This window comes from Perognathus longimembris, chromosome 14 (genome assembly GCF_023159225.1).
Source record: "Perognathus longimembris pacificus isolate PPM17 chromosome 14, ASM2315922v1, whole genome shotgun sequence".
Classification (NCBI taxonomy): Eukaryota; Metazoa; Chordata; class Mammalia; order Rodentia; family Heteromyidae; genus Perognathus; species Perognathus longimembris.
In genome coordinates this window covers 43371170-43386800 of record NC_063174.1, presented here as the reverse complement: position 1 = coordinate 43386800, position 15631 = coordinate 43371170, and the positions used below count along the sequence as shown (strand labels likewise).

At 43.5% G+C, this 15631-nt stretch overlaps 1 protein-coding gene and 1 long non-coding RNA gene across 2 annotated transcripts in view; one reads left to right on the top strand and one right to left on the bottom strand.

Moving 5' to 3' along the window:
* Positions 1-645: 645 nt before the first annotated feature.
* Cipc (CLOCK interacting pacemaker) overlaps positions 646-15631 on the bottom strand; it is an 18184-nt gene continuing 3198 nt past the window's right edge. The window contains exons 2-4 of the mRNA XM_048361798.1: positions 12420-12606; positions 7572-7741; positions 646-4087 (exon numbers count right to left, since the gene is read on the bottom strand). Of these exons, the coding sequence (XP_048217755.1) occupies positions 3194-4087; positions 7572-7741; positions 12420-12555 (1200 nt within the window). The 5' untranslated portion in view covers positions 12556-12606 and the 3' untranslated portion in view covers positions 646-3193. The remainder of the gene's footprint in view (positions 4088-7571; positions 7742-12419; positions 12607-15631) is intronic.
* Positions 12631-15631, top strand: part of LOC125362888 — a 20466-nt gene continuing 17465 nt past the window's right edge. Inside the window, exon 1 of the long non-coding RNA XR_007213145.1 lies at positions 12631-13145. This is a non-coding gene — a long non-coding RNA (uncharacterized LOC125362888). The remainder of the gene's footprint in view (positions 13146-15631) is intronic.

The window sequence follows — 15631 nt, the reverse complement described above, 5'->3', positions numbered from 1 at the left end:
AGATCAGATCTCAGCCTCCAGAGCAGCTAGGATTGCAATCAGAAGCCACGGGTGCCTGGTTTATCTTCCCAGCCTTTTAAACACATCAGGAATGAGTTCTCATTGTGCTGGCCTGAGAAGCAGAGGACCCCACCTCTTCCTGTCCTCTCTAGGAGGACCGTGGCAAGGTACACACTTTCAGGGAGCCTGGGGAAAGTCTGAGACAGACTTGCTAAGAACTCCTCTGTTGTAGAAAGACCCTCACTTAATGATGCTTGCCTTTATCCCACCATACAACTGGTCTGTCATTTAGAAGTTCTAGTTGTGGAAAGTCCATCAGACTCAGGAAACAGATGAACTATTCTCCTCTCATGCCTCCCACCCTTGGAGGTGGGGAACAATGGACTACGCACTGACACTGCCTGTTTCCTCAGTGGAAGTCTCCATAGTGAATTCCTACATAGTCAGTGTCCAATCTCAGTGTTCCCAAAAGGCACCAAACTAAATCCATTTAAATATTGAGATTTCACTTAGGACTTTTTGTTTTTCACTTTGCTGAGGTTGTAACACAGAACCTCACACATGCTAGGCAAGAGCTCTATCGCTGAGCTACAGCCAGCTCTCATATAATATTTTTTTAAGCAGTTATACACCAAAAAGGGCAAATGGTTTTCAAGTAAGTGACTTTTATTTTTCTCTGACATTTCACAGTCAATTTCTATATAACTTCATACTTTCTCAATAGAATTCACATTTGTTAAATAAACTTATACCCTTAAATAACTCAGAGCTGGAAAAGCACTTCAATATATGCATGAGTTATTTGTTTGTTAAAGGAATCATAGTGGAGAAGAAAAGTCAGATGATACCATAATCAATAAAAAGCAATGAGCATAATAAATTACAAATAGCATCAAGCTCCATTTCCATAACCAATCACAAACTTTTTACACGTTTCAGTAATGCCAATAAAATCTGCCAAAGATTCTCTTCAGGGTTGCTCTGAGCTAACACTGGTGTCTCACTTTCACCAAACGGTATAGCGATAGCACAGTACTTCATGCCAAATATCATCAGGCCCTGCTAGGGCCGTTACTACTTACAGCGTTGTGCAACCAACGGAGACCTTTCTGGTGGCTCCCGACATTCCTCCATTTGCAGATCTGCCCTCTGGACTCAATGGATCTCTTCTCCCAAGACCTAGCTTCTCTACCGGGGCTCGTTTTGTGCCTAGCTCCACTAAGGAAAGAACATGTTCATGCTAACAGCCAAGAGACTTCTAGCTCTAAGTAAAGACCAGAGAAGAGTAGGGGTACTGCTACCCCTCCCTGCCACTCAGCAGTGAGCACCAAGAGTGGCTTTCATCTTTTTCAGTGACTGGAAGGGAAATGCCAAGCCCAACCTAGGAGAAAGAGGCTAAGAGGCTCATAGCTTCACATAGGCTTTTTCCAAAGGCATACATTTGGTTCTCAGCAAGTGCTTTCAGATTTCTGACACTCAGTAAGACTCATGACTGGTGCCCAGGCTGTTGTGAGTGCACCTGTCTCTATAGCTTTGCTGCCAAAGCCATTCTACCAAACAGGAAGCTTCCTAGCATGGGGCAGACTAGAGCTGCTACAGTATCATGCAGACTCAGAGGAGGCAAGAGAGTGGGCCAAGAGAAAAGTCGGCTTAGAGACACATTTGCTCTGATTTTGGAAAGTCTTTCAGAAAGCAAATGGTAGGGTGATCATTCTGTTAGTTGCAAGGGTCTAGAGGTGTACCAAGTTATTTATTTCCTAAACTCATCCTATCTATATCACGTGTTTGTGAACACAGTATAGGAAATTTGAAGTCTCAGCATTCCAAAGGATGTTCTAGAGTTGCAGCTACCTAGTAAATAGGATCATTAACTTCTGACTTCACAACACCTCAAGAGCATTTTGTTTGCGGAACAGCCATGAAAACTTATTGAGGGAATTTGTCATGAACAAAGTTTTCCAGGGGATAAAAATTTTAAAAGAAGGTATAATTTACTGTTTAGGCATCTCATGGCTAACAAGAGAAAAGTGGAAAAAGAGTGCGTATCATCTGGAAATTCTCATTCTCCATCTTGAGACAAGCATCAGAGAACCAACAGGCCCTTGGGCATGAAACCAATGTAACACCAACACATGAAGGAGACATAAGACGACTCCACAACTTTCCCCCATTACCATGACATGAGACAAAAACAAGATACAAAAAGGAAATGGGAAATGGGTAAGAAGAATGCTTTCTAATTTCCATGATCTAATCATAACCTGAGGGTGATTTTGTACAATTCAAAGTTTACAAGCATAACCACTTCTTACTTCTACTTTTAGAAGGGGGCAAACCAAAAAGGTGGCAGCAGAGAGGTAACGTACACCAGAGCCTCAGGAGCCACGATGCTATCCCTGAGCTTTTCAGACATAAAACAGGCTGTACTAGTTCAAGAAAGCATGAGTTGCCACAATTGTCTAGCTGCTGACAGGAAAATGCTGGCCACGGCTATTTTCTTCAGTCTGTCCGTCAAAGATCAATTCATCAACTACATTTCCAGATGATACTGGATCCATCTCATACCCTAAGTCTGAAGTCTTCTGCCTACGCCCTAAAGTGAAATCTGGTATGTGACTCAAGAGCAGGAGGCTGATGGTACTACTCTTCCTGCCCTCTACCTTCAAGTTGGAGAAAACCAAGTTAAACATGATTAAGTACTGGTACCAGTGCCCAGAGCAATTTAGGTTTCGCCCAAGTGGTGCAATGTCTTGTGGAATGCAAACATACCTCCTCTTGTTTTTGTCTGTGACTGAGACAACACAAGGGAGGGTTCCTGAAAGGACCTTGCGTCACTGCCCTGAATGCTCATCCATTTTACGGCACCCTTGAACCCAGTTTGTGAGTGGGATGGTGAGAGGTCCCAGCCAGAAATGCCCCACGCAGTCATCTCTCCTCCTGTGCCCCATGACGTGGCTAAGTGCCTGCCAGCTAAGGAAAAGACTTGAGGACACTCAGAAGCAGACATCCTCAGTGGAACAAAGACGTACATGACCCATGCAGGGACTACAGTAGGTTAAGACATCAGCCAGGGACTGGTATGTGGTTTCATGAGTTTAGAAGGAAAGGGTCTAACATACGCTTTGGGAAATGAGTGTGGGTAACAACAAGAATGAAAAGAACCACTCAGATAACAGGAACGCAAGCCCCTGTGCTATATGTCGGGGTGATCGGAGAATGCGTCTAGGTCACTGCCTAGATGACTGGATCCAGATGTTAGGGAAGCCTGCAGTTTAGCCCAGGCCTGAGGAGCCCTGCTCTTGGTGGCCTCTAGAAAAAGCTGTGTTTGTTCCTTCAGCTGGTCTAGCTCCACCTGAGTTGCCTGGTTCTGACGGATCAATTCCTTCGTTTTCAAAGTGATCTCCAGCAGGCCAGACTTGTGCAGGACCACGAGGGTGTTGTGAAAGCGCCTGTGTTTGTTCTGCTGCTGCTCCGGGAAGACGTCTGGGCTGCGGCAGAGGTGCTCGGCAGCCCACAAGGGTGAGCCGTAGTTTGCTGACAGAGGGGAGAGGGGAGAGCTGCTCTCTAAGCCGTGCGGAGTACTGTCTGCAGCACAGACAGGGCTGGCAGGGGATGCAAAGGTCAGACTGGGAGCTTTAGCCACATGACTGCTGGACACTGGCTGAAGAGTCTGTGGACTGCCACCTGCCGCCAGCGAGGGCACACCCTGCGGGGCTGACTCCTCGGCCAGTTTGGCGCTGGGGGGTGCTGGAGTTGAGGGATTGGACAGTACAGTGCCAGCTTTGCCCGGCTCCCTGGAAGGCAAGCTGGACCCGAGTCTCTCAGTACAGATTTTCTTCGGCATTCCACTCACACCTCTTTCTTCTGGGTTGAGGGAAAGGCTCCTTTTGCCTGGGTGGGGGGCTATTTTGGTATAAGAATTCAGAATGGGTAAGTAGTTTCTGGAGTCTGACTTTCTCTCGTTTGTGTGACGTGGGCTGACAGGCGATGGCACAGGTGGATGGAGGACGAAGACTTGTGGCTGGGCCGAGATCACTTCGAAGGAAGGCTGGACAGTCCAAGACTGGAGCTGGGAAGAGCTGCTGCCCTGCAAACAAAGGGAGAGAGCAGCTTCTCACTCAGGATGGAGGGGGCAACAAGGGCGGGGCAAGCAGCTACCTGTAGACAGAGATGGTTCAAGTGCTGTGCTCCCCTCACCTGAAGGGGAGGCTCATGGAGGAAGTGGCTCAAAAACCCACTTGTGGCGAATGCCACATTTCTCCCCCTAACTTCCCCTTAGGAAAACTCGAAGAAATGGCTATTTTCATTCAAATGCTATCACTCAAGAACAGAAACTGTGGGTAGGCGACATAATGACATAGTTAAGGGCACAACTGAGACAATAAAAATATGGACAGTACAACGTCCTAGTAAAAGATGCTAAGCTCCAGATTATGTGTTCTTGTTTCTTGTTTGTGCTGGTACTGGGGTTTGAGCCTTACAATCACTAGGGAGGTACTCTACTGCTTGAGCCATGCCCCCAGCCTTGAAAACAACTTTTACTCAAAAGTCTGTCTTGTCAGAAGCCTGTGGGCCCATTTTTAAGGCAAGGAAACCCAATAAACATCAAACTATTAAAAGAGAAATGGCTGCCATGTGTTAGTGTCTACTATAAGCTAACATAGTGTACAATACCCACCATTCATGGCTGGTGTTGTGCCACTTGAGTTATGCCTCCAGTTCTGGCTTTTTGCTGGCTAACTGGAGATAAGAGTCCCATAGATTTGTCTGTCTTGACTGTTTTCAAACTGTGGTCTTCAGATCTCAGCCTCCTGAGTAGTTATGGTTTTAAGTAGTTATAAGATATGGGTACCCAGTATTTGTTTTGTTGTTGTTATTTTTGAAACAGGACCTCAAAGGAACTCCAGATCCTCCTACTTATAGTGTTCCAAATGCTTGAATTACAGGCATGCACCCCACATCCAGCTTTCAGCTTAACAAAAGGCTATGCTGCCCTTTTCTCTGTTTATTACTATTTTTCTCTGTAAATATATACTTTTCATTTTTGAAGTACTGATTCAGATTAAATAAACAGAGAACATGGTTACATGTCTCCAATATTTGAAAGCCAGTCCTACTCCCACCCAGTCTCAGAGGCTGAAGTAGAGATGAAGGTCGGCAGAGAGCCTGACGGCTCTCATCCTTGCTGGTGATGCGTGGGGCTGTGACTTGGCTAAAGTCCCTTATGTGCTCTTTTCCCACATGTGCACATGTACACTATTTTACACATGTCTGGCTTCTTAGATACTGGGCTGGGAACTAGACCAAATATAACTCCTCTCCTGTGCAAAGACTGAGATGCTATAGAAAGCCCATTCTGGAGCCTTCTTGGCATTCAAATATGGCGAGGGTATTCAAAATAAAACAATGAGGGCTCAGAAGCCACATTTCTCTGTGGGTTTCAACATTTCTCTTTGGATCTCAAAGGAGATCCAAAATCAGAGATCACCCAAGGTCAGCTCAGAAAGCAAAACTTCAGGTGATTTCACCTATCAAAGCAACTTGTAATCTTCTTTGTCAAGAAGATTTTACTGGATCATTCTTCCTGATACTGTTGTTAATTTGTTCTAATGGTTAGCGTTTACAAATTGAATTATTCTAGTTTAAAATCATCTGAGGGAATACAGAACAAAATCTTACAGCTGAACAGAACCCGAGAATCATTTCATACATGTGGTCAAGATGAATAAACAAAGCTCAGGGTGGCTAAATGATTGTGTGCAAAATCATACTGTCTAATGGCAGAGCTGGAATCAAACCTTCAAAAGAAAAATTCCTAAAATTAAGCAGTAATGATCAAGACATTACACAATATGAAGAGGTTTTAAAAAGCATATTATTTTAATTTTAGAATATAGCACATTCTAGAATGTTGGGGGGCAGGGAAACTAGGAACATAAGTCAGAATACCATAGAGATACTTGCATACCAATGTCCATGGCAGCACTACTCACAATAGCCAAGCTATTGAATCAGCCCAGGTATCCAACATCTGATGAATGGATTAAAAAAAAGCTGGTCATGTACATAATAGAGTATTACTCAGCAATAAAGAAAAATGAAATTAGGATGTCTGCAGGCAAATGAAGGGACCTGGAGATGACCATGTTGAGCAAGACAAGCTAAACTCAGAATGTTTTTGCTCATATATAGAAAATAATAATAATAATGATGACGATGATGATGACAATATGGCTGTAAAAGGGGAACTTCGGGGGCACAGAAACCAGTGGGAGTGAAAAGAGGAAAAGAAGGGGCTGGTGAGGGTATGAAAATGATGAAAGTACTTTATACATATACATTATATATGTGTTTATATATACATATATAGAATATATACACATATAGAAAATATATGCTATACACACATATAAATACATACAGATACACACACACATATAAATGAACTTGCAAAAAACTATTAAAAGAGGAATGAGAGAAGGGAGATGTAGAAAAGCAATACAGAGCTGGAAGTGTAGGTCAAGTAGTAGAGCACCTTCCAAGAAAGCACAAGTTCTTGAGTTCAAACCCCAATACCACACACACACACACACACACACACACACACGAATACAGACTTAGTGAATGTGATCAAAGCACATTATATGGATATATGCAATATTATAATGAATTGAGAAATTAATTTATGCTAACAAAAACAACAAAAATGAAAGTAAATTAAACTATGGGATGCCACTTGTCAGTCAGGCCTATCTCCTGGTCAGCCAGCTCTGTCTATGGATGAGCCTCTGGAAAAAACACCTCCCCACGCTTGAGTATGGGCTTCTTGCACCTCCTGGAGCTGTCAGACTAGCCTGCCAAAAAGCAGCTTATCAACACAGTGATGGGGATATATTTTCAGAGTAAAGTGGTATACACTTAAATGTTAAGTCAATCTTCATTCCTCTTGATTTCTTCACTCTAACTTTATCAAATTCATATAACTGAATTTACTGTTTCAAACAATAGATTTTTTTTTTTCTGTCAGTCATGAGACTTGAACTCAGGGCCTGTAGGCTCTCCCTGAATTCTTTTGCTCAAGGCTAGAACTCTACCATTTTGAGCCAAATTCAAATTTAAGAAAGAGACTATTTTTCCAGGCACTGTTGGCTCACACCTGTAATCCTAACTACTCAGAAGTCTGATATCTGAAGATCGTGGTGTAAGGCCAGCCTGGGATTCTTACCTTACCTCCAATTAAGCACCAGAAAATTGGAAGTGGAGATGTGGCTCAAAGTAGTAGTGCACTAGCCTTGAGCACAAAAGTTCAAAGATAATACCCAGGCCCTGAGTTCAAGCCCCAGGACTGGCAAAAAAAAAAAAAAAAAAAAAAAAAAGAAAGAAAGAAAGAAAGAAAAGAAAACAAGTGTCTGTAGTTGAATGGTAACTTCCTTTCCCAGGGACAGGAAGTAGTTATCAGTGTTTCTCCTGTCTGCTTTGGACTCTCTCCTTGGCAGCATAGGAGAGTTTGTACACAAAAACGCAGGAACTTTAGTCTGAAGAGACTTTTGGGCCACACTGGTCCTCCTCACCTGCTTGACCAGCACATTCTTCATGACGACCATGGGCGACAGCGTAGGGAAGGCGCCATTTGCAGCTTTGGAGCTCTGCCTCGTCCTGCCTTCTCTGCTCCAGCCCAGGGCACTCAGCACGTCCTCCGACTCCATCTGCTCTGCGGAGCTCAGACATTCTGAGCTCCCATCTGGCGGGCAGAAGAATGGCCAGTTTACTTGGGCTGTTTAATCCAGCTCCTAAAGAACCATGGACCCCTTGAAATAGAAAAGAACATCTGATATGTGTTTTCATGAATGCTCTGAGCTGTTGAACTTTCATTGGATTTTCAATGGGATCCATAATTATTTTTTCCCACTCCAAAAGATTAAGCCTCACTTCTCAGCTTGACTTCCTTTATAAATCTCTTACAGACAAAAACCTATACCAGTCAGGATTCATGTGGAAGTAATCATCACCAGTCTGTAAGAGAAACGAGTTGAAGGCTTCAAAGTTAGCTTATTACTTTCAAGAATCTGTTGCTGAGAAGGGAAGAGCGTGTGGGACCCCAAGCAGGATTAAGACCTTTAGAGGCTGTGGACACAGATATAATTAGAACAACAAAAACAAAACCAGTCTGCAAATGTCAAAAGTTACAAGCATGCTGAAGTTAAAATAGCATCGAAGTGAACATACATACACATACTTGCATACATAATTATTTATTCAGATGGATACAGAACAAGCATCTAAGGGATTTCTTAGAAGGGAAAGGGTAAAAAGAAAGAGGGTCGGGGACTTTGAAATACACTGAAACTATGTATGAAAACAGCAGAAGCTGGGCACTGTTGGCTCACTCCTATAATCCTAGCTACTTAGGAGGCTGAGATCTGAGGATTATGGTTCGAAGCCAGCTCAGGGAAGAAAGTCGGTGAGACTTTTAACTCCAGTAAACTACTCAGAAAAAGCCAGAAGTCCAACTGTGGTTCAAGTGGTAGAGTGCTAACCTTGAGCAAAAGAAGCTCAAGGACAGCACCAAGGCCCTGAATTTAAGCCCCATGACCAGCATACACAGACACAGACACAGACACACACAAAGAAAATTTTAAAAAGACAAAAAACAAAAACAACTGCAGAAAGAGCTTCAATGTGAGTAGAGCTTCAATGCGAGTTGTTTATCAATAGTGGGTTGAGGGCTGGGGATGTGGCCTAGTGGCAAGAGAGCTTGCATCGTATACATGGGGCCTGGGTTCGATTCCCCAGCACCACATATACAGAAAAAAAAACGGCCAGAAGTGGCGCTGTGGCTCAAGTGGCAGAGTGCTAGCCTTGAGCAAAAGGAAGCCAGGGACAGTGTTCTGGCCCTGAGTCCCAGGACTGGCCAAAAAAAAAAAAAAAAAAAAAAGTGGGTTGAGATGGAGGGGAAAGAGAAATAGGATCTATTGGGGTGGTGGTAGAGTGCTAACCTTGAGCAAAAGAAGCTCAAGGACAGCACCAAGGCCCTGAGTTTAAGCCCCATGACCAGCATACACAGACACAGACACACACAAAGAAAATTTTAAAAAGACAAAAAACAAAAACAACTGCAGAAAGAGCTTCAATGTGAGTAGAGCTTCAATGCGAGTTGTTTATCAATAGTGGGTTGAGATGGAGGGGAAAGAGAAATAGGATCTATTGGGGTGGGGGGTACTAGGGAGAAGGAGGTGGACTGACAATAGTGAAAGAAGATAAATATGGTCAAAATAGACTGCCAGAGAGTGAGAACTGAACAGTGACACCCGCTGCCTCTGTATTAGGAAAGGGGGGAGGAGGAGAAGGGGGAGTGATGGGGGAGGAAGGCTGACTGGAATACACGTGTGGAAATGTCACAGTAAAAACCCTCCCTTAAAGAGCTAATGTATGCTAATAAAAAAAAATAGCATCATCCTGAATTTTTAAGATTGTACAATTCTGGTACATTTGTCAAAGCTGAAGTTTATAGGTTTTTCTCTTTGCTCTCCCCTTCTGTGCTGTTCAGCAGCTCATTTGCTGGGCATGTGAATATACCTAGTGGAAATCCTACACAACCAGTTACAAGGTGCTCTCCAAATCAAAGCGAATAAGGGAAATCTTATGTAAACTCCATGCCCAAAGGTTGTGGTTAGATACCTGCTGGAGTAACTAAAAGACTGCTATACCTTGATAGTGAAGAGTCTGGGACTAAGTGCTCAGCAAGAATCTCAGAAAAGAGAACCAGATATGCTGATACATGCCTGTAATCTCAGCTCTCGAGAGGCCGTGACTGGAGGATCACAAGTTTGAGGCCAACTTTGGCCTCACAGTAAGATACTCTCAAAAAATAAAATTAAATAAATAGAATTTTTAAAGCTGGTCATCTGTGGCTTATACCTGTAATTTGAGCTACTCAGGAGGCTGAGATCTAAGAATCATGGTTCAGAGACAGTGCCCAGGCCCTGAGTTCAAGCCCTAGGATGGAGGGGGTAGGGGGTAGAGGGAGAACAGGATGGACTACAAAGAATATCAGAACAATGAGTAAAATCTATAGACTGCTAAAGTTCTTGGGTATGATACTATTACACAGAAGAATGTCCTTGACTTTAGGAAGTTGATACTGAAGTATTTAGGAATGAAGTGAAATTTCAAGCATTTGAAACTTACTTTTAGCGTGTGTGTGTGTGTGTGTGTGTGTGTGTGTGTGTGTGTGTGGTGTAGAGGGGGAGGCAGAGAGAGACAGAGGGAGAGAGCAAGCATATATGGCAAAATAACAGTGGATCTGGAATAAAACATCTTCCATGTGGGGTACTCACTTCTGTATAGAAATGAGATTACTCAGAATATTAAGTTCAAAAATAATTAAAATAGAAGACACTATCATAGTTTTACAAATTTCATCATATACAAGGTATAACTCAGGCAGTGCTAAAAGCAGTGGTGCCTGGCCCAGGAGTATCTGGACCACCTTCTGGAACAGAATAGGTTTCACTGTTTTTATATGGCCCCACATCTGAATAGTCCAACACTTCTTTTTTTTTTTTTTGGCCTGTCCTAGGCCGTGAACTCAGCCTGAGCACTGTCCCTGGCTTCTTTTTTGCTCAAGGCTAGCTACTCTGCCACTTGAGCCAAAGCGCCACTTCTGGCCATTTTCTATATATGTGGTGCTGAGGAATCGAACCCAGGGCCTCATGTATACGAGGCAAGCACTCTTGTCACTAGGCCATATTCCCAGCCCAACCAACACCTCTTAAAACAATTGACCTGACACAACTGAAACTGTTGGAAGGACATGTGGTAAAAAGTCAACAGTACTTGGAATTATAGATGGATGGAGTTGGCACAAAGTCTGTTTTCTTCTTTGACTTGCCTAAATTTCTAATCTTCTACAATGAGCATATATTACTTCCATGATATGAAAAACAAAGGAAAAAGAGATACTTATTTCATAAATCCTTCATTCTAGTCCCTCTCCATTTCTCAGTATGAGAATTGGAGGGACCATGTTTTTAATGAATGCTTCGAATGAGTCTTCTAAGGAGACAAGCTCGGGAAACAATGCTACAGGACAAGTAAGTGCTAGAGGATGGCTCACCCTTCCCCAGACTGCCCTGGCCCAGACAGGCAACTAATTCCTCTTACTCTATCTCTTGGTTGGCGCTGTCCTTCTTTAAGTCACAGTCTATTTATAATTTGGCTTTTCATTCCGTGTGCTTATCAGGTGAAAATATACCAATCTGGAGAGAGTTCTAGTTTTGCTATCAGGTGTATTTCAACCTATAAATTAAAATAAGTCAACAAATTGATAGGCTGAGTTCTATACGGAGCCCAATCCCCTGGCATTAACTCCCCTGTGCATGCCTTGAGCATAAACGTTGAGAACTAGTTCCGTTTTTGAGGGTAGTTCCAGCCACTTCTCAGGCCTCAAAATCAAAAGGAGCTTCATCACAAAATTAAGAGAGTCACGTGGGATGCAGCTAGCCCCTTTGGGTAAGGATGAAGATATATGAGTAATGAAAGCTGTTCCATTTTCTTGTAACAGAGTTTAAAATCGGGCCGAGTGCTCATAGTCCAAATATAAATACACAGATATTGGGGAAGAACTGTTCGGACAGGCAACGTTTTAAGTACAGCAAAATTATCTTCTTAGAGAAGAAGTTATCTTAGCACATGACATATCACGTACACATAATGGAGCTACTGCATATGAGAGGGTAGCTATGCCACCTATAAAAAGATTCTCTTGCTGAGTAATACATGACTGCATTACTTTTTTTTTTGCCAGTCTGGGCCTTGGACTCAGGGCCTGAGCACTGGCCCTGGCTTCTTTTTGCTCAAGGCTAGCACTCTGCCACTTGGGCCACAGCACCACTTCTGGCCGTTTTCTATATATGTGGTGCTGGGGAATTGAACCCAGGGCTTCATGTATACAAGGCAAGCACTCTTGCCACTAGGCCATATTCCCAGCCCCCTGCATTACTTTTAACTAGCAGCCTTCAAGTGGTTACACAAAGATAACATCAAGTTATATCCATCCTCCCCCCCCCCCCCGCAATATAACTATTCCTATGGAAAAGGAGTTAACACAATGGAATCATGAGTGCTTAAGTGGTTTTTCTTTTTCCCAGTAGCCACTGACAACAGTTGGAAATGCAAGATTTAAAGTTGAGAGTCTAAATAGAAAAAGGATGTCAAGTTATTCTTTCAGAACTAACAATCCCTCTAAGAGTGTGATGGGCACCTAGCACATGGCATCAGAATGACCATCTCAAGAGATCAGATAGCTATTTATCCTGTGCATGAAAGCTTCCCATCCTTGTCACACACATGAGTTTTAGGGAGGAAATTTTTCCGGCAGATCATTCATTGCCATGCAGAAAGGATAAGGTGTTATTAACCTGAAAATCCCGAGTCCTTATCTGACTCGGCAGACACTGTGCCAACCTGCCGAGCCACTTTTTTCATCTCGGTGCCTCTGGCTAACTTGGCTGAGAGTCTTCTGGGGCTCTCTCTGGATGGGATTTTCCTCTCCATGTTTTACTGGGCTGGAAGCGCGTGCACTGGTAGTCTTTTCATCTGGTTGCCCTATGAAAAACAACAGTTACGTAAGACAACATTGCCTGGAGAGCTGAAACAGGTGATCCAAATGCTGCATAAGGTGAGGGCAAAGAGCACCAGCCTCGCCCACTCCAGCTGTATTTTCTCATGTGTCTCATTGACAAAAGCTAGGAGTTTACGAAATAGAGAATGGTTTCCACCCAAAAGGAGATTCACAGTCCTTGCTGCCCTCTAACTCCATTACAAATTCAAGACACACACACCACATTCAGTGGAAGCTTTGTAAAGTGCTAACAAAGGCACACTTGATTAGGCTTTCTGGAATGGGTAGCCATATCAACTTGTCCCCCTCCCAGAGAAGAGAGGTAACATCAACCAACAAGGCTTGCTTTCTTGGTGTACACCTGCGGGCTCATGACCTATTGGCACCTCCCACAGTGCAGTTTCTCAAATAAACCTCTCAGTTCTTTGGGTGAGGACTGAACAGACTGAAACTAACTCCCTCTATATGCATGCTACTTTTTGAACTGCAAAAACTTCTATGGGTTTGGAGGTGCCATCCAATGGTGGAGAAGTTACATCAGTCATTTAAACTTATAAATCAAGTGTGCTGACTATACGCTAGACATTGTGCTAGGAGTGGGGACAGATATGTTTGCATCTTTCCTGGAACTTGGGATCTAGAGGCAAACATTAACCAAGCAATCACTCAGCTAAAGACTATTTTATTAGCACTTTGAAGGAGCCACAGTAACAGTCTAGGGGACTGAGAAGTGCCATGTAGCGGGGGTAAGGAGTTAGTCAAGTACAAGGCAATAGGTGGGGTGTGCGGGTGTGTTCTAGGCAATGTAAAGACCCTAAGAGAGCAAGGAGCTTGGCATACTCAAGAGCTGAATGGCCAGGAAGACCAGTGCAGAGAGGAAGAAGGCCACACATTGGTAGTGGGGGTTGGTGGGGACAGGTACTTTGGAATCTATGTTGGAAAAGAACCATGAACACTAACAGCTGTGGAAGAATTTAAACCACAAGATTAACAAAATCAGATCTACTTCTTAAAAGTATTTTTGGCTGGGCACTAGTGGCTCACACCTATAATCTTAGATACTCAGGAGGCTGGAATCTGAGGACCACAGTTCAAAGCCAGCCTGGCAGGAAAGTCGATGAGGCTCTTATCTCCAATTAACCACCAGAAAACCAGAAGTGGAGCTGTGGTAGAATGCTAGCTTTGAGGGGGAAAAAAAAACACACAAAAAAACAAAAACAAAAACAACCTCAGTGCCCAGGCCCTGAGTTCAAGCCCTAAGGACAGCACAAAAAAATAAAAGTATTTGGATGCTAGCTTAAGCCTAAAGTGGAGACAGGCAGGCGGCACTAAGATGCTACCTCTGTAGCCCAGTGAACCACACTAGTGGCCTTGGAGGAAATGGGGAGGAAGGAAACAAGGTTGAGCTGATGGTACCTGAAAGGGAGGAGGGAAATGTGGTACCCTTTTCTAAGCTAGGGAGCCTAGAACAGCATAGAAGAGAGTTGGGGGGTGGGGTGGCAAGGTATAGCTCACCTAGTTCAATTTTGGTCATGTAAAACCTGAAGTGACTGTGGATTACCCAAGTGGAGATGCTGGGTACAATGCCACATGTAAGGCAAAGCCCAAGGAGAAGCACAGATAGGTCTGCCTCAGTGATACACATCTAGACCCTGGCTTACAGTGCACGAATGAGACAAATCACCCCTAAAACAGGACTGGCAGAAGCTGAGGACATTCCAGATGGTTTTGTTTGTTTGTTTCTGTTTTTCTGGCCGTGGGGCTTGAACTCTGGGCCTTGGGTGCTATTCCTGAGCTCTTCAGCTCAAGGCTAGTGCTCTACCACTTGAGCCACAGTGCCACTTCCAGTTTTCTGATGGTTAATTGGAGATAAGAGCCTCACAGACTTCCCTGACTGGGATGGCTTTGAACTGTGATCTTTAGACCTCAGTCTCCTGAGTAGCTAGGATTGCAGGCATGAGCCATGGGCACCGGGCCAGGTGTTTTAACAAATTCAAAAAAAATGGCAGGATAAGAACATAGGTGATACTGCAGGGATAAAGAGAATAGAGTACCAGTAAAGGAAGTTAATAATAATGATAATGAAGTGTAGGCAAAGTCTATTAATGTTTCAAATTCACAGTCTGCTCATGACTCCATCCTATTGTCCTGAGAGAAGCGCGTGCAGCCAGCCAAAAAACATTGCATCTGAAAGCCCCGAAGTGCTAACCCTGAATGTTTCTGATAATGGAGGACCTAGTGAAGAACACAAGAGGAAGGATTCACAGTGTAATTAAATAGAAGAATGCTCAGAAGCATCCTTGACAGTCCTTGTGCTCATACTCCAGTACACAGATGAAATGAACTAAAAGAACAATAAACTAAGATTAAACGCAATTCCAAATAAAAAACTCACTGTCCCATATCATTTAAAGGGATTGGCTTCCTCATTCAATTCATGCCAAATCAAGAACTCTTCTACAGGTCACATGTTTAATCCTATGGGCACAAAATGTAAACATTGGCACTGTTACTTCTTCTTCACACCCCCCCCCTCCACCTTTTTGTCAGTTGTGGGGCTTACACTCAGGGCCTGGGCACTGTCCCTGAGCTTTTTGCTCAAGGCTAGCACTCTACTACCTTGAGCCATAGAGCCACTTGCCATTTTCTGGTGGTTAATTGGAGATGAGAATCTCACAGACTTTCCATCCCAGGCTGGCTGTGAATCACGAGCCTCAGTTCTCAGCCTCCTGAGTAACTAGAATTACAGGTGTAAGCCTCTGGCACCTGGCACACTATCACATCTTACAGAGCACTATGCAAAAGCAGTATCTCTTTTTGTCAGCTAGGATGGTTGATAGCATGGGCAATCAAGTTTAAAAAGCAGACTAAAGTATGTCTAATTAAATTGGGATCCTTTTGTATGAAACCCAGCAAATGTGCATAGTGTTACTTTCCTAAAATAATACTGTTCAAATGTGAATAGGAGCCATCTTCAAAATGGAAGCACATGTGACTTGTAGATTCAGA